Source organism: Bos indicus x Bos taurus, chromosome 19 (genome assembly GCF_003369695.1).
Source record: "Bos indicus x Bos taurus breed Angus x Brahman F1 hybrid chromosome 19, Bos_hybrid_MaternalHap_v2.0, whole genome shotgun sequence".
NCBI lineage: Eukaryota > Metazoa > Chordata > Mammalia > Artiodactyla > Bovidae > Bos > Bos indicus x Bos taurus.
Window position 1 is genome coordinate 35,456,545 of NC_040094.1, and position 25,013 is coordinate 35,481,557.

Below are 25,013 nucleotides of genomic sequence, written 5' to 3' on the forward strand. Positions count from 1 at the left end.
GACATTTGAGTTTTTTTTTATTCTCATTCACAGTCCTTGCGGCATAGCTTTACTTCGGCAGGAAGGATACCAGAGAGGAGAGATGCCTGGGAGGGAAGGCAGACAACACCCGCCCCCGCCCAAGCCCCGGCCAGCTCCAGGGAGAACACAGGGTCAGCGAGGACAGCTGGTGTTGGCACAGTGGGGGCTGGGCTGGCAGCAGCCAGGGGCACCCTAGGCTCTGGGCCAGGTGAGCAGCAGAGAGAGCCTTGGCTCCCCCAGTGACGACAGAGCCCTCCCAGGGCCTCCGAGGCTAGAGGGGAAGGGCCTTCCCCCAGGTTAGCCCCCGCTAGTCAAGGCTAGAGAGCAAACCAGGCATACAGCACGGAAAACAGGCCTGAGGGTCAGCCAAAAGCTACGTTCTGAGGATCCCAGGTGACTCCAGCCCCGGGGGTGGGGGGGACCAAACAATGTCCACCCAAGCACCAGCAACCTGGAGATGCCCGCACCCAAGGGAAGCATGATACCCTTGAGACAGAAAATGACAGTGGCCTCATCCCTGCCTGGGACTCATGGCAGCTCCTGCAAGCCAAGAGGGCAGCCCACACCCCCTCATTCCAGCTAAAAGCAGTGGTGTCTGTTGCCCAGCTGCGTCCACCCTCTAGAGCAGCCCCTCGGGGGCCTGTAGGCCATGGTACAGCGCAAAGCCCAAGTCGTCGATCTCTTCCTCCCGCAGGCCATCTAGGAGGTTCACACTGCGGTTGAAGTGGCTGGGCAGGCTGGCCCGCTCCAGGCTGCTGAGCAGCAGCTCCAGAGCCTGCAGGAAGTGCTCCCCCAGGGCCTCCTCGGCCCAGTCAGCCTCCTGCTCGCCCAGGCGCAGAACCACCTGAGCCAGGCGGTCCCGGCCCAGCCGCCATAGAGCTGGGTGACTGCGGCAGACAGCGCAGAGCAGCAGCAGCAGCCGCCGACGGGTCCCAGCGTCCTGCTCATCCAGGGCCCGCAGCCGGGCAGCCTCAGCCGGGTACCAGTCCTGCAGCCAGAGGTTCCCAGCCAGCCCCTCCAAGGGCCAGGCCAGCAAGAGGTCTCCGTCCTGGGCTCCGGCCACGGCCAGCAGCACGGCCACGGTGAGCTCCAGGCACTCGTGCTGCACCTCCAGCAGCAGCTCATCTGAGGCCACGCATGGCCGGATCAAACACCCGAGGAGGCTGCCGATGGCTGGCCAGTTGACGGAGGCAGTCAGGGCCTTGCGGAGCAGCTCCAGCAGGACCCGGGAGGAGAGGTAGCCGCCCACCAGGAAGCGGTCCCAGGGGCTGCTCCCACGGGGGCGGAACTCCAGCTGAGTCCTACGCACAGCCCAGCAGCGAGGGTCTTGGGCTACAGTGTCTGAGCCGGCCACCAGGCTCCACAGGCCTGGCTCCAGTGCCAGGGGCACCAAGAGCCGCACAGGGTCGGCAGCTCCCACCTGCAGCCCCTCGTAGAGTGGCCCGCCGGGCACAAGCGCCCCGAAGGGCAGGTCTGGGAACTTGTTCCGCAGATAGGCCTGTAGTTCCAGGGCAATGTCGCCCGCCAGCTGCTTGGCCAGAGACACGTGAGCCCCTGGCACGGTCACATGATCCCGCTCAAAAGCCAGCAGTTTCTCCTGGAACGTCAGACACAGCGGCGGTGCCGGCGAGCTAAGCAGAGGCGATGTCTGGGGCCCTGTGTCAGCAGGCCCTTCTGAAGAGGGAAGGGGGACGGGTCAGAGACCCGCCTGGGATGGGACCACCTGAGATGGCACTGAGCTCAGTGACGCATTCTCACCATCTGAGACCCCTCCCAACACCCTGAGGCTGAAACCCAAGGTCTCAGTTCCCCAGGTGAGGGCCCCCGCCATCACAATGCTGCCACCTCGCTCTGGTGCCAGCCCCCATGGTCTCACGTCCTGGTGGCTGGAGCCTCAGCACCACGCAGGAGGGAGAAGGCATCCAACACACAAGGGAGCCCACAGGGAGCAGGGACCCGAGCAGGTCACACGGTCACCAGGGCAGGGCCTGGGCTACATCTCCCGAATGTGATCACCGAAATGGGACCCACCCAGGTCAGAGGGGAAGGGGTGCCGCTCACCTGGAGCAGAGAGTGAGGGGGCTGGAGGCGGCACCGGCTGGCTGAGGGCGGCGGGCGGGGGCCGGGACTGGAGGCGTGGCGTGGCCTTGAGCAGGCTCAGGTCCTGCCAGCTGTCCTCCAGGCATGGGGCGTCCCCCTTGGTGTCGTCCTCGTCCCGGGGGCTGGTGGCCCTGTCAATGAGCTGCAGGCAGAGGGACACAGGTGAGGGCATCTGAGGCCTGGGTGGCCACGGCAGAGCCAACCAGGCGGAGAGGCGGAGGCAGGTGCAATCTCAGGCAGTCCCACCTCCCCAGCCCTGCTGTGGAGTCCGTGTCAGCAGGCCGCCCAGCCTTACCCGCTTCACGGCCAGGGTAGCAATGCCCAGCACTGCAGCTCCGCCCACTCCCAGCACCAGGCGGGCATTGGCCAGGAGGAAGTCTACAGCGCCTCCCAGCACCTCGCCATCACGCCGCTTGCTCCGATTCTGGGAGAACTCCGCCATGGTCAGTCTGCCTGTAAGGGAGCCAGGGTGCAGGGGCCACTCAGTGAGGGGCCGGCCTGGCATCCAGGCAGGTGCTCTACAGTCAGAGTTGGGGTCACAAGGGGGCTTCCAGAGAATTTCCGATGAGAAAGGGGCCACCTGCAGGTTTTCTTGGGAGGAGACTGAGAGCTGGCCCAGAGACCTCCCCCCACCAAAACCCTCAAACAACCCACCTGTATGACTTTCTCACAGAGAAAGACCCTAAGGCCCATGGCAGGTCAGAGAAGGGAGACGATCTCCCCGATCCCACCTTCCAGGCCCCCTGATGTCGCCAAAGACCATGAGGTGGGTCTTATCAGCACCATCCCCATTTACAAAGAAATAGGTTGTGGATCACACAGTGAGTGGTGGGGACTCAGACCCAACCTATGATCCCAGGAGCAGGTCTATCTTGGTTCCTAACCAGGCCCTGCAGGAGAAAACCAAGGCCCAGAGAAGACCACGGCTTGGGGACCCAGGCAGCCTGCACTGGACAGCCTCAGGCCTTTGAGGGAACCTCAGTGAAATTCAGGGGCCCACAGTTACCCCCAAATCTCAGCAGGGCAGCCCCAGAGGCAGGGCTACCAAGTCAAAGAACAGGACAAGTGAGATGGCCCACGATACCCTGGGGGGCAAGGGCTGGCTGTCAACAGGTATGTGTCAGACAAGGCTGAAGGCCCTGCTGTGGGGACAGGGTGTAAGGGGGCTCTAAAGACCACAGCAGGGTCGGTCCAGTGCCCTGGACAAGGGATTCTAAGGCTCGGGACAACAGTGGGTGGAGAGGGGTCTCAGCTGCTGAGAGCCCAGGCCACGGCAGGTGAGCTGAGGGCCTGAGTGTGCCAGATACTCTTAGCTTGTCTGTAAGATGGAGCAGGTGCCACGACAAACCGTTAGACATGCGGAACCCAGAAGTACAGATGGCTGGGACCTCAGGTATCTTTGCCAGGCCCAGCAAGCTGAGCCCCAGACCTCAGGTCCTGAGCACTGAGAGTGTGTGTGACCAAGGGACAAGCCCAGGGGACCAGTCAGATGGCCAGGCAGAACTGTCACCCTGAGGATGCCTGAACAGATGACGCTGAGCTCAGAGCCAACTCAGCCCCAAGGACTTTTGGCTGCCCTGCTCCCAGCGGGTGCCGGAGCCCGGTTGCCAGGTGGGGCCTACAGCCCCGCACCCGCCCCCCTTTCCCAAGCTAAAAATAGGAAAGACGGCGGAGGGGGTTGACCCAGCGTGGCCCCGCGGCGGCTTCCTTCATCAGGACTGCCAACCGCCTCCAAACTGTAAAGCGCACAAAGCCCCCGCCTGTCTGACCCGGGGCGCGCAGACCCTAACCAGGGAAGGGGAGAGGGAAAGGCCAGGCCTCCCCTAGCCTCCACCAAGCCCCGGACGCGAGGACACCGAAGCCCGGGGAACGCCAGGATGGGCCCAAGAAGCGACCAGAGCTCGGCCCGATCCGGCTCTCTCCCGGCCGGAACCGCGCGGCCGGTGGAGGCCACGCCCCGTGCCCCGGCCGTACCTGCGTCGCGGCTTCGGCGCCCCGACCCGGGGACGCAGGGGGCCTCTCGGGCCGCGCCCCGGGGCCGCCTGGGAATGGAACGTGCAGGACCCGGGAGTGGAACGCCGAAGCCTGGGGCGGGCGCGGGCCCCCGGCTCGCAGACGGATGGGCCCTGACTCCAATCAGAGCGCTCAAGGCCGTGCCCACGTGCCGCCCTGAGGCGGCCTCGGCCAATGGCGGCCGAGCGCTCCTCGGGGCGGGGCTCCTCGGCGAGCACCTCCTTAAAGGCGCAGGGCCGTGCTCCCAGGACTCGTCGGTGGGAACGTGAGCTCCTTCCCGGCAAAGGAAGCATCCGGTGGAGCTCCTGGTCACTGTAGTCTGCGGCCGCCTCTCCAGTGAAGGGTATACTGGTCCTGTCACTTACTGGGACCGCCATGTGCCGGCCCAGGGAGGCCTCCCTCGAGGGGCAAGCGGGCACGTAACCGCGCACCCGGGCTGGCCTACGACCCGGGACGCCTAGGAGTGTGGGCACTGGCCCCGGAGCGTCTCCCTGAGGCTCGTGGCTCCGGACGAGGATCAGGGCGTCCTACTGCCACTGCCGCCAGAACCACCTGGGTCCCCGGCTTTGACCAACGCAGGGACAGCCGCGGGCCGAGAAGGCCCTTCGGGGTACCGGAACACCGCGCTCCTCGAGGCCCCACGCCCCAGAGCTGGCCCCGAGCGGCCCCGGGCTGAGGGGCGGGGCCGGCGCGCTCCCCGCCCCGCCGGCTCCGCGGTCCCCGCCCCGAGCGCCAGGCCCCGCCCGCGGTCCGCTCCCCTCAGCCCAGCGCCGCCATGGAGGGCACCGGGGTGCTGCCGTTCGTGCGCGGCGTGGACCTCAGCGGCAACGACTTCAAGGTGAGCCTCCGGGCGGCAGCCGGGACCCCAGGCCCGCCCCTCCGCTTCCTGCGCGCCCGGTACCGCAGACGGGCTTGCCCGGACCCCGCCCCGGGCCGACGTCCCAGGCCTCCGCCCGGCGCCCGCGAAGACAGCCCAGGCCGGGCGGGGCGGGCAGGCGCGCGCAGGGTCCCGGAGCTGCGCCGGGGCGCGCGGGGCGCGCGGGGTCTGCCCACCGGGGAGGGTACTGGCGCCTGGCCCCGGCAGGCCGGCCGGGGGTCCCGGTCGGAGCTCGAGCTCGCGCCTCCCCAGCCCTCCCCGCCCCTGTGAGGTCATAGCCCAAGCCGGGCCCTGACTCATGGTTGCGCCGCCGGCTCTGCGCTACCCGCACCCGCCACCCCCATCCTGTGTGGTCTTAGGCAAGTCACTTCCCCTCTCGGAGCCTCGTCTTCTCGACTGGTGGAGGGGCTTACATTGAAACCCCTGGAGGCAGGGATTAGTTGTGGAGGGCGTGTTGGGCAGGTGGGCGAGGCCCTGGGTGCCAGTTGTCTGAGCAGCTGCCGAACTGGCAGACCAGGGCCGCTGGGAACACCAGCCCAGCCTCGGGGCGGATCAGTGGTTCTTGAGAACTGAGAATGAGGCCGCAGGGCTGGTGACCAGAGAGGAGGCCCTGAGAGATGGCTTGGTTCCAGGATGGTCCTTAGGGCTGCAGGGTGGATGAGTGGGTCGACCCCGGCTGGCGTCAGTGGAGCGTCAGCCTGGGTCTGCAGGGTGCAGTGGTCCAGGCAGTGGCTGGGGTCAGGGCAGAGGAGACAGGCCCTTTCTTCCTGTATTTACCCACCCTTGACACCATGCACACTCCTCTGCCTCCATCCCCACCGTCCTCACCTGGAGTCACCAAGTGTCCTCTCCAGTCTAGGAGAGTGAGTCACCAGCAGGGAATGTGGATGTAGGGAGAAAAGGCACCAGTCCAGAGCACTGAAGGCATAAGCCTCCCCAGGCTTCTGGCCACAGGGCTGGGGTCCTGAGGTGGGCATTTGAGTCTGGGGGACAAATGGGTGAGTGAACTAATGAATATTCCTGTGTGGGAAAGGGTGGGGAGCTGGGGCCTCATGCAGGGGGTGGGTGGCAGGGCACAGGTGGGGCCTTGGCAGAGGCACAGTTCAACAAATTGAACAGGCACAGCCTGGATGCAAGGCGAAAACATTGAGTTGATCTGACCGCACAGCGGACTGTGGGGTGGCACCTAGAATAAGCCTTCCTGGGCCGAGAATCCAGCAGGAGAGGCGGGTCTTAGGTCAGCAGCCATCCTGATCACCAGTGGATTCTCAGGAGGCTTTTGTCATCAGAGGGCTTTCACCAGCCCTATTCTACGGGTGAGAAAACTGAGACAGAGTGGCCAAGTGATGTGTCTGGGGTCACACACCCAACTAGACGTGACTACTGCCCCCCAAAGGCTCCCACGGGCTGTGGGGGCCACAAGGTGGCAGAGCAAGGGTACCATGTCCCAGACCTGTGACATTCCCCCAGGGTGGCTACTTCCCTGAGAACGTCAAGGCCATGACCAGCCTGCGATGGCTGAAGCTAAACCGCACCGGCCTTTGCTACTTGCCAGAGGAGTTGGCCTCCCTGCAGAAGCTGGTAAGAGGCTTTGGGCAGGCAGGGGAGGGTCCTGGTGGATGGGGCTAGCCAGGTGGGCAGAGCCTGTGCAGGACATTGCCTGTCACAAGCAGAACTGGTGGAGAGGGGATGAGCACCCTTCCTGGGAAGTATGCAAGAAGAGGCTAGGTGTGCGAAAGAGGAAAGATGCAAGAGTAGACTGGACCTGGATGGCCTAGGGTGCCTGGTAGGACAAGGCTGTGGTAGCAGATAGGGGCTCTGTGGGAAGATCCCTGGGTGGGGCAAGGCCCTGGTGGTGGATGGGGGCTCTATGGGAGGGTCCCTGGACAGGGGAAGGCTGTGGTGCCAGTGGGTGCTCTGTGGATGCCCAGCCCACCCTGCTGAGCCTCTGCACCCTGTGCCGGCCCAGGAACACCTGTCAGTGAGCCACAACAACCTAACCACTCTGCATGGGGAGCTGTCCAGCCTACCATCGCTGCGGGTGAGTGCCGCCCAAGACTGCAGAACTCAGGGTGGGGCCTGGGGGCCAGGCCAGCCCCTCTGTCCAACCTGGTGTCAGGGGGGTTGGGGGAGAGAGCATGCAGTAATGACCTGAGTTGAGTAACACGTAGGAGAAAAGGTGAAAAAACCTAAGTCTGATCCATTTTGAACTGCTGTGATAGCTGATCCTGGCCGAGCAGCACTCCAGCTATTTCTCAAGGGTCTTTCATGTGATCCCAACCTCCACCAAGTTCACAGATGAGGAAACTGACCACGGGGGCAGGTCACTTGCCTGTGGTTTATCCCCAGTGATAAAGCTGGGGCAGGGCAGGGGAGGTGGTCTGGGTGGGTCATTCCTCCTGCTGTTCTCCATGGAACCTCCCGTCCCAGATCTTCAGGCCATTCCAGTGGTCATTCCCTTTAGGTTGGAGCCCTGAGATGCGAAGGGCACACCTCTGGAGTCGGGTTAAAGCTGAGCTCTGCATTTTCCGAGATGGCCCTTCAGTGACCGCCGTGAAGTGGCAGGGTGTCACCATGCAGACACTGGGCAGACAGGGAGCCACAGTGGCGGCTCCTGTTTCTCCTTCTGTCACCTGTGGCCATGGTGCCGTCCCCTGGTCCGTCCCCCCCTCCTCGGCCATCCTGCACTAACGTCCTGCACCATGAAAGCCTGAGCAGATTTCAGCCCTAAGGGCACAGAAAGCAGGCTTGCTGTGAGTCTACACTCAGATGCTTTTGGTCCAGCCTTCTTCCGTCTGTGCCAGAAACTCTGACTCAGAGCTCCATCCCTATCTTGCCCTGTGGAACTGGGAGGAAGAGGGGTTATTCCATCAGAAAAAGTTCCCTGCGTTTCTGTGTGCTGGGCTGTGAGGCACGTTTGAGTTGGGCTTTGAAGTGTGAATAGGAGCTCATTGGTAGAGTAGGAAGGGCTTGCCAAGTAGAGGGACTACAAGCAAAGACCAGAGTGGGAGAGCACTCAGGATTGGTCTCCCGTGGGCTGACGGAGAAGGTAGCCTTCCCTGACCTCTGCTTCTCCTTGGAGTGGAAGCCAGGGCTCATGGACTCTCGTGGTTTATCCCCAGGCCATTGTGGCTCGAGCCAACAGTCTGAAGAATTCAGGAGTCCCTGATGATATCTTCAAGCTGGACGATCTCTCAGTCCTGGTCAGTGGTCACCCACCACCTGGCAGTGAACCCTACTATTCAGTGACCCTCCCCCCACTGCCCTGGTCCCTGGGGCCATGGTTTTCCTATTGTACAAATGAAGGAACTGGAGACGTCCGATGGACAGTGCCTTGCCCAAGGTTGCTCAGTTCCCTGACTTAGGCCCCTTCCTCCCAGGGTCACACTGTCTCCCTTTGGCCTGGAAACCTCCTCCTCTGCTGTCCTCTCAGCACCCATCCCAACCCTTGAGCGTGTGCAGGCCTGGCGGGGTGGGGTCAGCCCTGCTACCCCTGACCCAGCCTCACTCCCTCCCCAGGACTTGAGCTACAACCAGCTGACAGAGTGCCCGCGGGAGCTGGAGAACGCCAAGAACATGCTGGTGCTGAACCTCAGCCACAACAGGTGCCGCGTGCTGGGCTGGGCCGGGGAGATGGCTGACCCCAGAAGCGGAGCGCAGCCCTGACCACTGGCCCTCTGCCCACAGCATCGACAGCATCCCCAACCAGCTCTTCATCAACCTCACTGACCTGCTGTACCTGGACCTCAGCGAAAACCGCCTGGAGAGCCTGCCCCCCCAGATGCGCCGGCTCGTGCACCTGCAGACGCTTGTGCTCAACGGGAACCCGCTGCTGCATGCCCAGCTCCGGTGGGCGCCCGCCCTCCCCACTGGGTCCGGCCTAGCTGGGTCGACACCCGCCTGCCTAGCTGTCAACACCAGGCATCCCGCCTACCCCGCCCACACCCACCCTCGGGCCCTGCCCCTGGCCTGAGGCAGTGTCTCCCCACGTCTCCCCACAGGCAGCTCCCAGCACTGACAGCCTTGCAGACCTTGCACCTGCGGAACACACAGCGCACCCAGAGCAACCTGCCCACCAGCCTGGAGGGCCTGAGCCACCTCGCAGGTGGGCAGTCCCCGGGAGCCCTCAGCCCCTTCCTTCCTCATGGAGGAGGCCGCTGGACCCTACTTCCCTAAAAGCCTCTAGGGGGAGGGGTGCCTCCAGGGGAAGGGGTGTGGTTCCCACCCATCATGTGCCTGAGGCCACAGAGCCAGAGGGGTAGCCAGGCTTCACATAGCTGCCTTGGAGCCACTAGGGGCCCCAGCTGACATGCTCACCTGTGCCCAGATGTGGACCTGTCCTGCAACGACCTGACGCGCGTACCCGAGTGCCTGTACGCCCTGCCTGGCTTGCGGCGCCTCAATCTCAGCAGCAACCAGATCGCGGAGCTATCCCTGTGCATCGACCAGTGGGTGCACCTGGAGACCTTGAACCTATCCCGGAACCAGCTGACCTCGCTGCCCGTGTGTGCAGGTCTGGGGAGGGTGGGGCGGCCATAGGCCATCTTGGCACCCACCTCAGACCCCACATCTGCTGTGTCCCCTACAGTCGGCCATCTGCAAACTGACCAAGCTGAAGAGGCTGTACCTGAATTCCAACCAGCTGGACTTTGACGGGCTACCCTCAGGCATCGGCAAGCTGTCCAGCCTGGAGGAGTTCATGGCTGCCAACAACAAGCTGGAGCTGATCCCCGAGAGCCTCTGCAGGTGCTGGGCTGAAGTGGGGCCTCCCCCGCGCCCCGTGGTCTCTGTGCATTGTACAGAACACGAGGGGTTGACTTGAGTTTGTGGATAAAGACACTGGGTTCATGCCAGTGGGTTCCCCAAGCGCCCTTCAGGGACAAGGGGCAAGGCCAGAGGGACTGCACTGCTGCCCCCTTTGAGACGCTGTGCTGCCTTTGCTCCCCGAGGTCACAGCATCCACTAGCATGGTCCCCGGCACTGAGAACAGAAGACCCCTGGCAGCTTCTGAGCTAATTTGAGGGCAGAGTGTGGTTTTTGATGCCCTTTTGCTCGTGTCCAGGGGTCGCTGGTTCTCAGAAGGCCATAGTGGAGGATGCTGCCTGTAGGAGCCACAGAAAGGGCCTCCAGTCACTCAGCCACAAGGAAACTTGCCCCGCCCCCAGCCTTCTGGGCTCTTTGGAGCTGGCTGGTTTCTTAACTGGCCGGGCTGCTCAGGTCCTCTGGTCCTACCTGGCTCTCCAAGCCAGGACTGGAAGGCCCCTGTCTGCCCACTCCTGAGGCCCGACCGTGTCCTCACAGGTGCACGAAGCTGAGGAAGCTGGTCCTCAACAAGAACCGCCTGGTGACCCTCCCAGAGGCCATCCACTTCCTGACGGAGATTGAGGTCTGGCGGGCAGCTGGCGCTGGGGGTGGGGACAGACCCCCAGGAAAGACCAAGCAATGGGGTCCTGGGGAGAGGGCAGCAGGGGCTCCTGGAGGGCTGGCCGGTGCCAGGGTGGGGAGGAGGTGATGCTTATCTGCAGGCAGCTGGCACTGGGGGTGGGGACAGACCCCCAGGAAAGACCAAGCAATGGGGTCCTGGGGAGAGGGCAGCAGGGGCTCCTGGAGGGCTGGCTGGTGCCAGGGTGGGGAGGGGGTGACGCTTATCCGGCATCCACATCACACTCGGCATTGTCACTTAAGCCTCACAGCCAGCCTGTGAGGCCGCTCTTCGCAGATGGGGAAGCCAGGCCCACGGGGGTGGCAGGGTGGGGACCTGGGCCCTTTGGCCCTGGTGGTGCAGAGGTGGAGATGGGGTTTGGGGGCACTGAGGGAGAACCGGGGCTCAGCACTGGCTCTGTTCACCCATGAGGCAGGTCCTGGATGTGCGGGAGAACCCCAGCCTGGTCATGCCCCCCAAACCTGTGGACCGTGCTGCCGAGTGGTACAACATCGACTTCTCGCTGCAGAATCAGCTGCGGCTGGCGGGTGCCTCCCCTGCCACGGTGGCCGCGGCGGCCGCTGGTGAGCATGGGATGCCTCTCTGGGCCTTAACTTACTCATCTGTAAACAGGGTGGGATGTTCTCTCTGGATAGGGGGTGTGGGGTTGGCCCCTGGTTGGCTGGATGCCCTGGGGATGAAGGGGTCGGAGCCAGCCGGGTCAGCCGTGTGCCCCTCCCTTCAGCAGGGAGTGGGCCCAAGGACCCCCTGGCTCGCAAGATGCGGCTTCGGAGGCGCAAGGACTCGGCCCAGGACGACCAGGCCAAGCAGGTGCTGAAGGGCATGTCAGATGTGGCCCAGGAGAAAAACAGAAAGCAGGAGGTAATCCGGCTAGACCAGGGCTTGGCTCTGCTCGCCAGGGACCCAGGCCGGGTGGGAGAGGGGACAAGGGCAGAAGGGCTCCGTTCTACCAGAGCTGGGCATGGGCAGAGTCAAGTCAGTGTTGTGCCCGCCCCCACCAGGAGAGCGCGGAGGCCGGAGCGCCTGGGGGCAAGGTACGGCGCTGGGACCAGGGCCTGGAGAAGCCGCGCCTTGACTACTCGGAGTTCTTCACCGAGGACGTGGGCCAGCTGCCTGGCTTGACCATCTGGCAGATCGAGAACTTCGTGCCTGTGCTGGTGGAGGAAGACCTCCACGGCAAGTTCTATGAGGCAGACTGCTACATCGTGCTCAAGGTGCGAGTCTGGATGCTGCGAGGGGCCGCGGGGGCGTCTCTTGGATCGCTCTGGATGGGGTGGGAGGGGAGAGCTCTGCAGAGCATGGCGGTGCCACTGGCAGGGGCTGACCCAGATGCTGCCCCGGCCTCCAGACTTTTCTGGATGACAGCGGTTCTCTGAACTGGGAGATCTACTACTGGATCGGCGGGGAGGCCACACTCGACAAGAAGGCTTGCTCTGCCATCCACGCCGTCAATCTGCGCAACTACCTGGGTGCCGAGTGCCGCACGGTGCGCGAGGAGATGGGCGACGAGAGCGAGGAGTTCCTGCAGGTGCGAGGGCTGGGTGGGGCTGACAGGGATGTGTCCAGTGCGGGGACAGATGGGGTGAGGTCAGAGGAGCGAGATGAGACCACTGGTTGGGAGCTGGGTCAGGTGAAGATGAGATGGCCAGGCTAGTTTGGGAGTCCGCTTGGTGGGGGTGTAGCCAGGAGAGACGGGAAGTTGAAGCAAGAGTTGCAAAGGGACTGGCTACCAAGGAGGTGGGGCCAAGGGCAGGGCCAGAGTCATCCAGTGAACTGGGTCAGTGAGAGATGCTGGCCTGCCACCAGCTGGTTACATGCAGACACCTACAGAAGATTTTGGGTACTTACCTAAGTTTGCCATGTTCTGTAAACGTGCTTGGTCCTGTCCCCTGATACGCTTGAATCTTACCATGCTGTGTCTTGTACAGGAGCAAACGGGTTCATGGTTGTGTGTATACTAACACCCCAAGTGTGTTTTTGTCTGCAGGCATAGATCTTATATTGTTTTTTAACACTGTCATGGATTCATAGCATCTGATCCATCTGTACACAACTCTGCTTCTCCTGACAGGTGGTATTTGGTGGGGGTAGGGGGGCAGTTCAGTAAAAGGTCACACACCCTTTCACAGGTATTTGACAACGACATCTCCTACATTGAGGGTGGAACAGCCAGTGGCTTCTACACTGTGGAGGACACGCACTACGTGACCAGGTGAGGCTTGTGTGTGAGGGGCACTGACCTGGACTCAGTCGGGAAGGATGGGGGAGGGCATTGGGGTAAATCTGCCCTTGGTGCCCCCCCAAGCCACTCTCGCTCTGGCCCCCAGGATGTACCGCGTGTATGGGAAGAAGAACATCAAGCTGGAGCCCGTGCCTCTCAAGGGGGCCTCCTTGGACCCAAGGTGAGCCCCATGATGTGAGGTGGTGTGCTTAACCCCGTACCTCCTCCCCACAAGTGTAGGGGGACAAAGCTGGGCTCTAGATAAGAAGCCGCCCAGCCCTTGTCCCACATTGCAAGGAGGGATTTGGGATGAGGTCAGAGGCACAGGGGCAGTTATTGCATGTGGCCCATTGCAGCCCCTCCCACCACTTCTGTCCAGGTTTGTTTTCCTGCTGGACAGAGGGCTGGACATCTACGTGTGGCGAGGGGCCCAGGCCACGCTGAGCAGCACTACCAAGGCCAGGTAAGAGGACTGCACCCTGCCCAGACATCCTGGGTGCTTTGTGCAAAGGAACATGGTCACCTGAGGAGGTATGGGCCTCACTAAGGCTTTGCATCTGCCCTCAGGCTCTTTGCAGAGAAAATTAACAAGAATGAGCGAAAAGGGAAGGCAGAGATCTCGCTGCTGGTACAGGGCCAGGAGCCCCCAGAGTTCTGGGAAACGCTGGGTGGGGAGCCCTCCGAGATCAAGAAGCACGTGCCTGATGACTTTTGGCCACCCCAGCCTAAGCTGTATAAGGTGAGCTTCATCAGTGGTCAGGATATGGGCGGGCCTTTGCACCACTGTGGTGGCTGTGGGCTCATTCTGGACTTTGGTGGGGAGAGGGTGCCACCTCCTGGGCAGGAAATGCCAGGGTCTGAGTGGGGCCGTGGAAACTAGCATCAGGCTCTGTGGTTCCAGGAAGGTGGGACTGGAGAGAAAGGCCGAGAAGTACATGGGTGCCTGGCCTGAGCACCTGGTCTTGACTCTGTGGGTGACAGGAAGATGGGGGTGATGTGGGCAGGAAAAGGACCAGTTAGAAAATCTGTAAGGACCCAGAGAGGGAAGGCAGGTTTAACAACCCTTCTGCTGGTAGGATTTCCTGGAAAGGAGGTTGGGGTACAGGGAGACTAGTCTGGAGAGGAGCAGGCTATGGACTTGAGCACAGTGGCCAGCCTAACCAGGGGCTGCTGTGGGTTGGTCTTGTGTTCCCTGGACCCACCCTAGTTAAACCCATCTCTTGCTCCTGCCAGGTGGGCCTGGGCCTGGGCTACCTGGAGCTGCCACAGATCAACTACAAGCTCTCCGTGGAACATAAGAAGCGGCCCAAAGTGGAACTGATGCCTCGGATGCGACTGGTGAGACTCACAGGGAGTTAGGCCCCTGGGCCGAGATCCCTCCCTGCTGGCTGACCCTGGCCTTGACCTCCAGCCTCTGGGGCCCCGCAGCTGCAGAGCCTGCTGGACACTCGCTGCGTGTACATCCTGGACTGTTGGTCCGACGTGTTCATCTGGCTCGGCCGCAAGTCCCCACGCCTGGTGCGTGCCGCAGCCCTCAAGCTGGGCCAGGAACTGTGCGGGATGCTCCACCGACCACGCCACGCCATGGTCAGCCGCAGCCTAGAGGGCACCGAGGCGCAGGTGCGGATGAATGCAGCTGCCCTCAGAGGTTTCCTCCCCGAGGTCCTGTGACCGCGTTTTTGCCCTGACGCCCCATGAACGGGTTACAGACTACATAACATCCCTACACAGCTTCCAGCACTGCTGCCAGCCCAGCCCCTTTCCTACCCGCCCCTCCCACTCCCAGGCCACACCCCTATAGCCCGCCCCTTCCGGCCCCGCCCCGTTCCAGGTCCCAGGCCCCACCCTGCTCCGCGGACCCCGCCTCCTTAGGCTGTGCTTTCGCAGGTGTTCAAGGCCAAGTTCAAGAATTGGGACGACGTGTTGAGTGTGGACTACACGCGCAATGCAGAGGCCATGCTGCAGGGCCCGGGGCTCGCGGGGAAGGTGAAGCGTGACGCCGAGAAGAAGGACCAGATGAAGGCAGACCTCACGGCGCTCTTCCTGCCGCGGCAGCCGCCCATGGCTCTGGCCGAGGTGGGCGCAAGCCCCGGGCCGCGGGGGCGGGGCGGGAGGGCCGGCTGTGCCGGTCCTACCGTGACAGGTGGGGTCGTACGCAGGCCGAGCAGCTGATGGAGGAATGGAACGAGGACCTGGACGGCATGGAGGGCTTCGTGCTGGAGGGCAAGAAGTTCGCTCGGCTGCCAGAAGAGGAGTTCGGCCACTTCTACACGCAGGATTGCTATGTCTTCCTCTGCAGGTGCCCTGCACCCCCCCCCCCCCCTTACCCGGCCCTCCCCCGGTGCTGGGGCCTCTGTTCAGCCCTGCCCACCGCCCTATGACCTTGCAGGTACTGGGTCCCCGTGGAGTATGAGGAGGAGGAGAAGGAGGAGGAGAAGGCGGGGGCCGAGGACAAGGAGGGCAAGGAGGCGGCAGCCGAGGCGGAGGAGAAGCAGCCTGAGGAGGACTTCCAGTGCATCGTGTACTTCTGGCAGGGCCGTGAGGCCTCCAACATGGGTTGGCTGACCTTCACCTTCAGCCTGCAGAAGAAGTTCGAGAGCCTCTTCCCTGGCAAGCTGGAGGTGTGGGAGCCTTGCCCCAGAGCCCTGGGCGGGGGGCATTCCTGGGGAGGCTTGCCCCACTGGGAGCAGGGTGGGGGTCCAGGGAGCTGCCCCTGACGCTTCCACACCTGCAGGTGGTGCGCATGACGCAGCAGCAGGAGAACCCCAAGTTCCTGTCCCATTTCAAGAGAAAGTTCATTATCCACCGGGGCAAGAGGAAGGCTGCCCAGGGCGCCCTGCAGCCCAGCCTGTACCAGATCCGCACCAACGGCAGCGCCCTCTGCACCCGGTACCTGGCTGCGGGGCGGCCGTGGGTGCACAGAGGTCGGGCCTGGCTGCTCCCTGCTGACCCCTCCCTCACTTTCCCCTCCCCTCCCCCAGGTGCATCCAAATCAACACCGACTCCAGTCTCCTCAACTCGGAGTTCTGCTTCATCCTCAAGGTGGGGTCTCGTGTGGCTGGGACCGAGGGGCAGGGTGGGGAGCAGGGTGGGCCTGACCTGACCCCAACACACCCAGGTTCCCTTTGAGAGCGAGGACAACCAAGGAATTGTGTACGCGTGGGTGGGCCGGGCGTCAGACCCTGACGAGGCCAAACTGGCAGAGGACATCCTGAACAGCATGTTTGAGGCCTCCTACAGCAAGCAGGTGACCGGGGTTGGGGCGGGTGGTCAGGTGACAGGGAGGCGGGGCTCGGGGGGCCAGGCGGGGCGGGGGGGTGATCAGGTGGGGGCGGGCAAGCAGTGGGCCCTGAGCTGACCAGCCTTCTCCCCCCAGGTCATCAACGAGGGCGAGGAGCCCGAGAACTTTTTCTGGGTGGGCATTGGTGCACAGAAGCCCTACGACGACGACGCTGAGTACATGAAGCACACGCGGCTCTTCCGGTGAGGTCGCCCCGCCACCGCTCCCAGCGTCCTCAGTCCTGGCCCTGCTGCCATGACCCTCAGCCTCTCCCTGACCCTTGACTTCCCCCAGATGCTCCAATGAGAAGGGCTACTTCGCAGTGACTGAGAAGTGCTCTGATTTCTGCCAAGATGACCTGGCAGACGATGACATCATGCTCTTAGACAATGGCCAAGAGGTGAGACCCGCCCCCCCTCCGCCCGACTCTGCCCACACTGGGAGCCTGACGGTTCCTAAAGAGGCATTCTGAGGCTGGGAGACCACGTCCCCTGCTGTCCCCACAGGTCTACATGTGGGTGGGGTCCCAGACCAGCCAGGTGGAGATCAAGCTGAGCCTGAAGGCCTGCCAGGTGAGTGGGGGAGGGGCCGAGGATGGGCCTGGGGGAGGGGCCAAGGCTGGGGCTGCCCTCACCAACCCCTTGCCCGCCCCCCAGGTGTACATCCAGCACATGCGCTCCAAGGAGCACGAGCGGCCCCGCCGCCTGCGCCTCGTGCGCAAGGGCAATGAGCAGCACGCCTTCACCCGCTGCTTCCACGCCTGGAGCACCTTCCGCCAAGCCCTGGCCTAAGGCCACCGCGCTCCACCTCTGTGGAGGGATAAGTGCCCCCCTGCCACCGTCCCCAGCGCCACCAGTGGGGTGACCCTGACCAGTGTCTCCAGGGGTCTGGCAAAGCAATCTCCCTCCACTCTGAGCTCACGTGTGACTCCCCTTCTGCCAGGGATAAAGCAGGTGTGGCTGTCCTTTAAGAGATATTAAATGCTTTTATTTTCAATATTAAAAATCAGTATTTTTAATTTTAAAACGCTAATTTAACAAAAATGACAGAAAAAAAGTCCCCCAGAGTACAATCTACAGGAAATCCATCCTGACCCCCACACGCACACGCACACGCACATGCACACACGGCCAGGCCTTGATCCTGGTTCCCGAGTGGAGCTTTCACACACACACTTGCACGCAGCACGGTGGTCGAGGGGGTGCTGGCCCAGGAGCAAGTACCAAAATAGTTTTAGAAATGACTGTGGTGCCCGGCACAGGCGTTAGAAAAATACTCTTTGTTTGCAAAAGAAGAGGGGACGGCACATGGCCTGGGAGGTGGTAGCCGTGGACCCGGCTGCCTCCCCTGTGGCGCCTGACCTTCCGGGTGGCCTCTGCCTGCAGGCAGGGCCCGGTGGAGTCCCTGAGGCTCAGGGCCAGGCTGGCAGGCCCCACAGAACCCCAAAGTTAGCAGGTGCAGGTCTACATGGAGGACCGGACCTCTGGCTCCAGCTCCGAGCAGGGCGGGGGCGACCTGGCAGTTCTGGCCTCCCTAGCAGAGACAAACAGGATCAGCAGAAGGCCAAGGAGGTCCAACGGGGCAGGCGGCCTGCCACACGTGTGCCACCAGTCTCCAGGATGGGGGGCCCTGCAGTGACAGCCTGAACCCCAAGGCGAGGGAGGGGGTCACACAGAAGGAGCCACAAGGTCTGTGTCGGGAGAGGCTGGGGGAGGTAACTGACTCAAGGGGACCAGGCTGCGCACCTGCAGCCTCATTTGATCAGGATGGCGCAGGCTCGAGCCTCCTCTTCGGACAGGTTCCGCAGGTTCTTCTCAGATTCCTCTGAGGAGCTGCAGGGAGGGGCAGCGGTCAGCAGATCTGGGGTCAGGCCCTCCTCAGTCCTTCGCCCAGCTGGGGTATGAGGTTGGCTGAAGGGTCAGGGAGGGAAGTTGGGAGCGACCAGCCCCTCCTGTGGACCCAGCCAGCTCCTCACCCCAGGAAATCCTTTACGTCCTCCACCGTCATGTCCCCCGTTGTGTCCAGTGTGGTGTCGGCACTGGTGGCCGAGTCAATGGACATAGGTGAGAGCATGGCCTCAGGTGGCTCTGGGGTGTCTGCAGGGAGGAAGTGAACAGGGTCCTTCTAGGGCTCCAAGGCCCCGTCCACACTTGACCTGGTCCCAGACCAGCCTACGGTGGACCATAGCACCAACCAACCCCTCCCCAGACCCTCTGGGCAGCTGCCTCCTGCAGAACACCCCCACTGCCACGAGACAAGCTGCCCAGCTAACGCGCGGCCTCCTCACCAGCCTCCTTGCAGATGGGATCGGGGCTTCCATCACAGCTCTGTGGGGCCAGGATGATGCCCGGGGTCCCATTAGCCTGGCTCAGCTTGGGTGACTCTCGGGACCTGTGGCTGCACAGATGGGCTGTGCTGCAGACCCCCGGCAGGCATCTCGTGGCTTGAGGGCCAGACCCCCGCCCTCCCATTCCTGAGCCCTGGGGCCAGAGGGATGACCGGGGAGGGCCACCCTGCTGCTTGCTGAATTGGGGGATGGAACAAGCCCAGCCTTGGTCCCAGCGCTGCAACCCCCTGGCCAGGGGCTACCCCTTCACGCACCTGATGTGTGTGGCACCTCGGGGCCAGCGGACGTCCAGAGAGCAGAGTGGCTCGGTGATGTTCCGGGCACTCAAGGAGAAGCGCTCAAACTCCGAGGGGGAAATCAGGTAAAACCCTAGGAGGGGGCAGGAAGCACAGTAAGGGGCCACGTCCCCGCCTCCCAGGAGCCCTGACTGCAGCCGCCGGCCCGCCTCACCCTGGCCGTGCCGCGTGAACACGCAGGAGGCGATGCCGCTGATGTCCTCCTTGCGGATGCAGGCATAGTGCACCTGGGGCCGCAGGCCCGGCACCGAGAACACGTGCACGTCACCCAGGTTAGTGAGGCAGGCCAGGCAGGTCTCCGTGTAGTCCTCGCAGGCCACGCTGGCAAAGGTAGCCAGAGCCACCTTGCGCACGCGGCAGCCCTCGTGGGCTGTCAGCTTGAACTTGGTCTTGGCGCTCACCTTGGGTAGCGTGAACACCTGGAGGTGGGTGTAGAGTGGGTGCTAAGCGGAGCCCGGGCCAGTACACACTCCAGTGCCCCCAGTCTAGCCCGGCCCCCACCACCTCCATCCAGAACCACCCACCCTGAGCTGCCACCCTGACCCCAGCTCCACAGCCCAGAAACCTCCCAGGCCCCTCCACCTGTGGCAAAGCCAGTCATGCTGGGTGGTCAAGTTGGAAGCCAGTACCCCACACCACAAGCTCCTGCCAGACCACCCAAGGGTCCTGAGGGGCACCAGGGTTCCCCAAGGTGCCTCTGCCATGGCTGGAGGCTCTCAGGAGGTCCCAGTGAGCAGGAGTGGATGCAGGCCAAGGGTCCGACGGCATCCAGGAGGCGAGAACCCCAAGGGGTCTCGGAGACTGCTCACCTTGAACTGCTCCTCGGACGCGATAAGCACAGCATGGCCGCCCTGCATGTCGGGCGCCTGTGCGAGGTCCCGCGAGGCCTCGTAGGGCTCTGGCAGTGGACGGCCGCGCCCGTCCAGCACCGCGATGGCCACCACGGGGGCACGGTGCATCAGCTGCACCTCCTTGCCCAGCACAGCCTCTACCGCTCGCTCTGGCCGCTTCTCACCACCTGCCACTGCCGCCGGCACCTCCAGTGCATAGGCAAACACGGAGCCCGAGTTGGTGCCTGCCCACATGGTGGGGCCATGGTGGGCCGCTGCAGGGAGACAGGCTGGTGAGGCGGGTGTGTGCCATCCCTCCCCTCTGGTGCCCTAGGACCCTGGACTGGGTCTCTCCTACATCCCTGGTGACCCCGGCCAGCCCCCTGCAGGCACAGGAGTGCCCTCTAGGGTCCCTCCACAGGCACATCAAACTGGACCCTGAGCTCTCAGACCTCTCCTAGCATCCCAGTGACGCGGCCCATCACCAGTCCCAACAAAGACTTGGACTTGGGCCCCACCCGCAGGGCACCCAGGCACCAAGTCCCGGGCCCATCCAGGATGCACACCACACAGTCCAACTCGTAGGAAAGGGAAGGCTCTTGAGTAGACAGTGAGCTAAAAACACTGGGGTGCAGATGGACCCGGCAGTCACACTGTGCACCCTCAATGGCCTGGTGACCTCAGCAACAATCTTAGCTGGGAGGGAGGGGATACCCGAGCAACCAATAGGTGAGCAACAGGAAGCCACGCTTCTCAGGGAGACAGTGGAACCAGGTCACGCCCCCCTCCCCCTGCCGCGGGCTGCCACATGCAGACAGTGGGAAGACCCCCCAAAGGGGCCCTCAACAAATGACATCAGAAGTGGGGGGCTCCCCTCCCAGATGGAGGAGGAAAGATGCAGAGATACCATGCGCACACGAGCTGGACGCTGACCCCATGCCAACTCTGAGAAGGCGTTTCTGAGGTGAATGGGGTCACCTGTGGGCCAAGGGTGACAGGCAACCCCAGCCATCAGTATCCACGCTCCAGGCTTCAACACAGGCCCTGTGCCAGAAGTGAGGTCCGCCAGACACACCCTGAGCTGCCCAGTAACCTTCGTTTTAAGTTGTGTTTAAAACGTGTTTACAAGATACACGATGTATGGAGAACAGGTCGGGAGTCAGTGCAGGGCTGAAATGCCCCATTGCCAAGTTAAATTGATCAGCGGCTCTGTCCATAAACCTCAACGCACCACTGCCCTGGGCAGGACCTGCTGGAGCTCTGCCCACTTGGGGTCAAAACCAGCTCCTCCCAGGCCTGCCCTCTGCTCCAGTCACACTGCCGGGGCGACTCATATCCGCCTAGGCCTTGGTGCTGCAGCCCGTACTTTCCCCAGATCCTGGGCTCCCTTCTCTGCCCAGGTCTAAGGCCGCCCCACCCACTCACCGAGCCTCACCATCGGGTTGTTCCAGGGGCTGCTGGGGGTCAGGGTACCCTGTTGCCAGTACAGCCTGGCACTCAGAAGGCACACAGTATTTTCCAGCCTTCCAGAAGGCACGGGTCCACCCCATCACCCATTTCCCAGAAGACCAAGGAACACACCACCCCTGGCTGCCCACCCCGCCCAGTCTCACCATCTCGAAGGAAGGTGTCTGCAAAGTATAGACAGCGCACAACGCCCGAGAGGGAGTCGTCGGCTGAGCGGGGCTCAATGCGGCGCTGCACGGGTGTCACCTCCACATCCTGGGGACCGGCCTGCTCCGCCAGCTGCGCGTTGGCCTCCTGCAACTGCAGGGGCGCAAGGTCGGGCCACCATCCTGCCCCCCGCCCCCATCACCCTGCCCACCTTGCCTGCTGCCCCACCTTGCTGCCGGCAACCGTGCGCTTCTTGCCCGATGCGCGGCTCTTGCGGATGCGCCGGAAGGACTGGCGCAGCGACTTCTTGAGCGACTTCACGCGGGACAGCGGCCCCTCCATGGCCAGGGAGTCGCTGGGGTGCAGGGTGCACCTGGGGGTGCAGGCCGGCCATCAGGGAAGCGCAAGTCAAGCAGCCGAGGGGCAGACCTCCCCCAGCGGGGCCCTCTGAGGCTTCCAGCACCCCAACCTGCACCCCCATGAACCTCAGGAGGGGCTTGCTCACGCCCACCTGGCCAGCACGGGGCTCCTGCGCAGATAGTCAAAAAGGCCAAAGCCGTGACTGGTCCCAAAGGCCACGAGGCCCCACTCGGCATGGAGAGTGACGGCTGTGACGGCGGCTGGTGGCAGGCACTGGACGAGAGCGCGGGGCTGGAAGCCGGCTGGCCAGGGCAGTGGTCCCAGGCGCGGGCTCAGCCGCTCATGGCCTTTCCATGTGAAGCCCTCGCGGTCCTGCAGCAGGTCCAGGCTGGCCACGCCCACCGTCTGCTCTGCCGGCGTGTCACTCAACTCCAGCACCAGCACCTGGGCGGCGGGGGACAGTCAGCTTGGAGGACAGGACACCCCCACCCCACCCGAGCCAGTGACACCACTGCCAGGGTGCTTCCAGGAGTCTGTCTGGAGAGCATCCTCTGAATAAGCACTGACTGGTGCCTACTGTATACCAGGGCCCTCACTGAGCAACACCATGGAGACCAAGACCTGCAGGCCCCGCCCTCCCAGGGTTCACTTAACAGGTTGCTCCCGCCCAGGCCCCAACCCTGTGAGGGTCCCCAAGGCCCCAGCTGGCCTCCCCCGTTCCCACCTCTGGGTTTCTGCCGGGCCAACCCCTCTAGCACCCTAGCAGACCCGCTAGAAGCCCTCGAGCCCCGCAGCCCTGGCAACACCTCGGCCCCACCTGACCCGCGGTGCCGGCCACCACCATCTGGGCCGTGTATTTGCAGAGTGCCACCTTCTGCACGCCGAGCCGCGGGTCATCGCTGTAGGGGTCGAAGCAGCCCACCTGCGGGGATGGGAGGGGAACTGGTGACAGGGCAGAGCCCAGACCAGGCTCCCCGGGCCAGGAGGGGGTGGGGGGCTCGCACCTTGCGGAAGGGCGGCCAGTCGTCCTCGGCGGCCTGGGCCAGGCTGTCAGCGTGCTCGCAGTCCGTCTGGAAGAGGCCGGCGGTGCAGAGCTTGTAGAGCGGTCGCAGGGCCACGCCGGAGGCATCCCAGAAACGCACCGTGCCGTCCTCGTGGCTGCGGAGAGGCGGCGTCAGGCCCAGGGCCCCACCCCACCACTCCACATCTGTTCAGCCAGCAACTGCTCACTGGGCCCCCAGCACCTAAGCCAAACACTGACTGGACTCCTACTGCATACAGCAAACAGGAAGCACCAACTGTATAGGGCAAGCAAGTACTGAGCACCTACTGTATGCCAGGCCACATTGCCTGGCCCTTCCCTGCAGAGACGATGAGAAGGTGCAGAAATATCACTGGAAATAATGAGAAAAGGTGCGGAGCAGTGACTCAGGGCACAGAGGACCATGGGGGTTCTGCCCCCAGGGGCCTCCAGAACACGTGACAGAGATGCCCCCAAAGCAGAGGAGTATGCTAGGGCAGGAGCAGGAAACCTGGGGAGGCCAGAAGGAAGCAGCCCAGGACATAGCCATAGAGCCCGGGTCAGGGCCCCTGGGCGGCGGCGGCAGCCCAGAGCCAGGGAGGGAGAAGCTCAAAGTCTGCGGGCTGGCTGGGACACCTCCAGAGGCCTGAGGGTCCCGGCACAGGCAGACGGCAGGGGCTGGGCAAGAAGGTGGGGCCTGAGTCACCGGGCACGTTGGCGCCCGCCAGGCCCAGGCCGGGCTCTCCGGCACCTACCCTGGGCAGCTCGGCGTGGGCTGGCCCAGATTTTCCGGTCCCGGGATAGGCTGAGTGGGTGGAGCTCAGTTTCATCAAGGAGGGACGGGCCTTAAACCAGAGTCTAGGGAGGCTTCACCTGGTGCACCCAGTGAAGAGGGTGACCTGGTCCCACCAGGGGCCAGGCCTGAGTCAGCGGGCAGGTCAGCACCCGCCAGGCCCAGGACAGGCCTCGCACCTGCGCAGGTGGCACCAGACCCTGCTCGCCTACACACACACACGCTCACATACCTGTCACAACTAGGCTGGAGAGGTATCACCTACCCGGTCAGCAGCAGGCCTCGCTGGGATGGCTCCTGAGCCAGGTTCCGGCCCCCAGTGATGGGCCAGCTCTGGGGGATGGAATTGGGTGTAAGCTGAAGTCATGCCAGGCACCACGTGCAGGACGCAAAGGCCCGGCAGATGTCCCACCTACACCTGCCACATCCCCTCCTCGGGCCCAGCCTGCAGTGTACCCCCGGGGGACCCCTGCCCCACCCTCCCCACCGGCACACACCGAGGCCCCAGAGGCCGGCTGGGGGCTCTGCTGCTCGCCAGCGCTCACGATGCGGGCCCAAAGCTTGGCGGGGACATTGGCAACGTGGGCCGAGCAGGTGATGGCGGACGAGTGCAGGGGGGCCAGGTACGGGGCGGGTACGGCCGGCCAGCCAGGCGTCTGCAGGTCCAGCACCACCAGTTCCTCTTCGAGCAGCACGGCGAGGGCCTGGGGCTCATCGAACTCTGCGGGATGGGGCGGGTGAGCGCAGCCAGAGATGCGCGGGGCCTAGGTCTTGGGAGGGGGGCTGGGTACGCACCATCCTCGGGCCGCGTGCTGTGCACCGTGAAGAAGTCGATGACGCGGGAGGTGAAGTCCAGTGTCACCAAGGTTTCAGCCTGGAGCACGCTCACGCAGTGGCGGTCGCCATAGCTGGCGCGGGGCATGCCACCACTAAAGATGACGAAGTGCTCGCTGTTCAGGGTGAGAAAGCCGCATGAGCAGCTGGTGGGGCTCCAGGAGAGCCTACCCCCACGACCCTACCCCCAGGCAGGCCCCACCTACCCAGACGCACAGCTTCGCCACAGGACCTTGTTGATGGCTTTGCAGGGGAAGGGGCCTGTGGGGAGACAGCACTGGCCTCACTTGCAGGCTTTCAGGCAGGGACCTGAGGGCCCTGGATCGCATTTCTCACCACTGCCCCATCCCCTCCTGCCTCCATCATCCCCACCGGGCGGCTGTTCCTTGCACCCCAAGGGGAAGGCATGCTACCCAACGTGGGGCAGAGGGGGTGCTCTCACCTTTGGCCTGGTCCTGCCACCTTCCACACATCCCCCCTGAAGTTCTCCAACTGAGGCCAGTCGGAGCTTGGGGTCACAGCCAACCCTACACAGGTCCCCCACACTCACCATAGGGTGTGGTGGCCACTGTGGGCTGCGCTGTTGGGGAGTCGCCGGTGTCCGCGGCCCAGATGGCGTAGCTGCCGTCGCTGTGCGAGCTGACCACTGTGTGGCCACTGCGCTCCCAGCACACGCTCTCCAGCTGCTGTGGGGTGAGGGAAAGGCGTGAGCTTGGCGGCGGTGAGCAGAGGCCCCAGGTGGCCGCCAGCCTCACCCACACACCTGGTTCCCCAGGAAGATGCGCTCAGCACAGCGAGCAGCCTGGTTCCAGATGACCAGCAGGCCCCGGCTATAGCCAATGAGGATCTTGGTGGGGTCCCGCAGGTGTCCCTGGAGTGACTCCACGGGGCCCAGTGCCTTCCCACACCGGTAGTCATCAGGCACGCTGAAGGCAGCAGAGGGAGTGAGCGGGCGGGGTGGCC

General features: G+C 63.6%; 3 protein-coding genes across 8 annotated transcripts in view; 1 reads left to right on the plus strand and 2 right to left on the minus strand.

The window, feature by feature from the left end:
- Positions 1–4,530, minus strand: MIEF2 (mitochondrial elongation factor 2). 2 transcript variants are annotated; one of them, XM_027519651.1, is made up of 4 exons: positions 4,412–4,530; positions 2,417–2,574; positions 2,083–2,263; positions 1–1,695 (listed from the first exon to the last, which is right to left on the minus strand). In XM_027519651.1, exons 1-4 carry the CDS (start codon positions 4,509–4,511, stop codon positions 641–643), a joined length of 1,494 nt encoding a protein of 497 aa, XP_027375452.1. In that variant the 5' UTR covers positions 4,512–4,530; the 3' UTR covers positions 1–640. The 2 variants fall into 2 exon arrangements, with proteins under 2 accessions (XP_027375452.1, XP_027375454.1); XM_027519653.1 differs by lacking the exon at positions 4,412–4,530 and adding an exon at positions 4,096–4,372.
- Positions 4,365–16,951, plus strand: FLII (FLII, actin remodeling protein). 2 transcript variants are annotated; one of them, XM_027519642.1, is made up of 30 exons: positions 4,365–4,972; positions 6,482–6,592; positions 6,943–7,052; positions 8,134–8,214; positions 8,531–8,616; positions 8,699–8,860; positions 9,013–9,116; positions 9,339–9,514; positions 9,600–9,757; positions 10,313–10,397; positions 10,870–11,017; positions 11,179–11,315; positions 11,456–11,668; positions 11,803–11,982; positions 12,584–12,666; positions 12,782–12,856; positions 13,055–13,138; positions 13,243–13,414; positions 13,909–14,013; positions 14,104–14,295; positions 14,563–14,751; positions 14,835–14,974; positions 15,065–15,296; positions 15,410–15,564; positions 15,657–15,717; positions 15,794–15,922; positions 16,052–16,158; positions 16,250–16,355; positions 16,462–16,527; positions 16,612–16,948. In XM_027519642.1, exons 2-30 carry the CDS (start codon positions 6,526–6,528, stop codon positions 16,744–16,746), a joined length of 3,738 nt encoding a protein of 1,245 aa, XP_027375443.1. In that variant the 5' UTR covers positions 4,365–4,972; positions 6,482–6,525; the 3' UTR covers positions 16,747–16,948. The 2 variants fall into 2 exon arrangements, with proteins under 2 accessions (XP_027375443.1, XP_027375442.1); XM_027519641.1 differs by having other exon boundaries at positions 4,848–4,972; positions 6,981–7,052; positions 16,612–16,951.
- LLGL1 (LLGL scribble cell polarity complex component 1) overlaps positions 16,912–25,013 on the minus strand; it is a 14,858-nt gene continuing 6,756 nt past the window's right edge. The window contains exons 6-23 of one of the 4 annotated variants that reach the window (XM_027519646.1): positions 24,814–24,976; positions 24,601–24,736; positions 24,257–24,311; positions 24,012–24,166; positions 23,714–23,937; positions 23,482–23,549; positions 22,407–22,560; positions 22,220–22,324; positions 21,554–21,846; positions 21,271–21,415; positions 21,042–21,195; positions 19,408–19,703; positions 18,753–19,017; positions 18,557–18,671; positions 18,243–18,352; positions 17,931–18,051; positions 17,701–17,787; positions 16,912–17,488 (exon numbers count right to left, since the gene is read on the minus strand). In XM_027519646.1, coding sequence (XP_027375447.1) covers positions 17,709–17,787; positions 17,931–18,051; positions 18,243–18,352; positions 18,557–18,671; positions 18,753–19,017; positions 19,408–19,703; positions 21,042–21,195; positions 21,271–21,415; positions 21,554–21,846; positions 22,220–22,324; positions 22,407–22,560; positions 23,482–23,549; positions 23,714–23,937; positions 24,012–24,166; positions 24,257–24,311; positions 24,601–24,736; positions 24,814–24,976 — 2,638 coding nt within the window. In that variant the 3' untranslated portion in view covers positions 16,912–17,488; positions 17,701–17,708. Of the gene's footprint in view, positions 17,489–17,700; positions 17,788–17,930; positions 18,052–18,242; positions 18,353–18,556; positions 19,018–19,407; positions 19,704–21,041; positions 21,196–21,270; positions 21,416–21,553; positions 21,847–22,219; positions 22,325–22,406; positions 22,561–23,481; positions 23,550–23,713; positions 23,938–24,011; positions 24,167–24,256; positions 24,312–24,600; positions 24,737–24,813; positions 24,977–25,013 lie in introns of all 4 variants that reach the window. The other 3 variants (XM_027519647.1, XM_027519645.1, XM_027519644.1) reach the window with 3 other exon arrangements.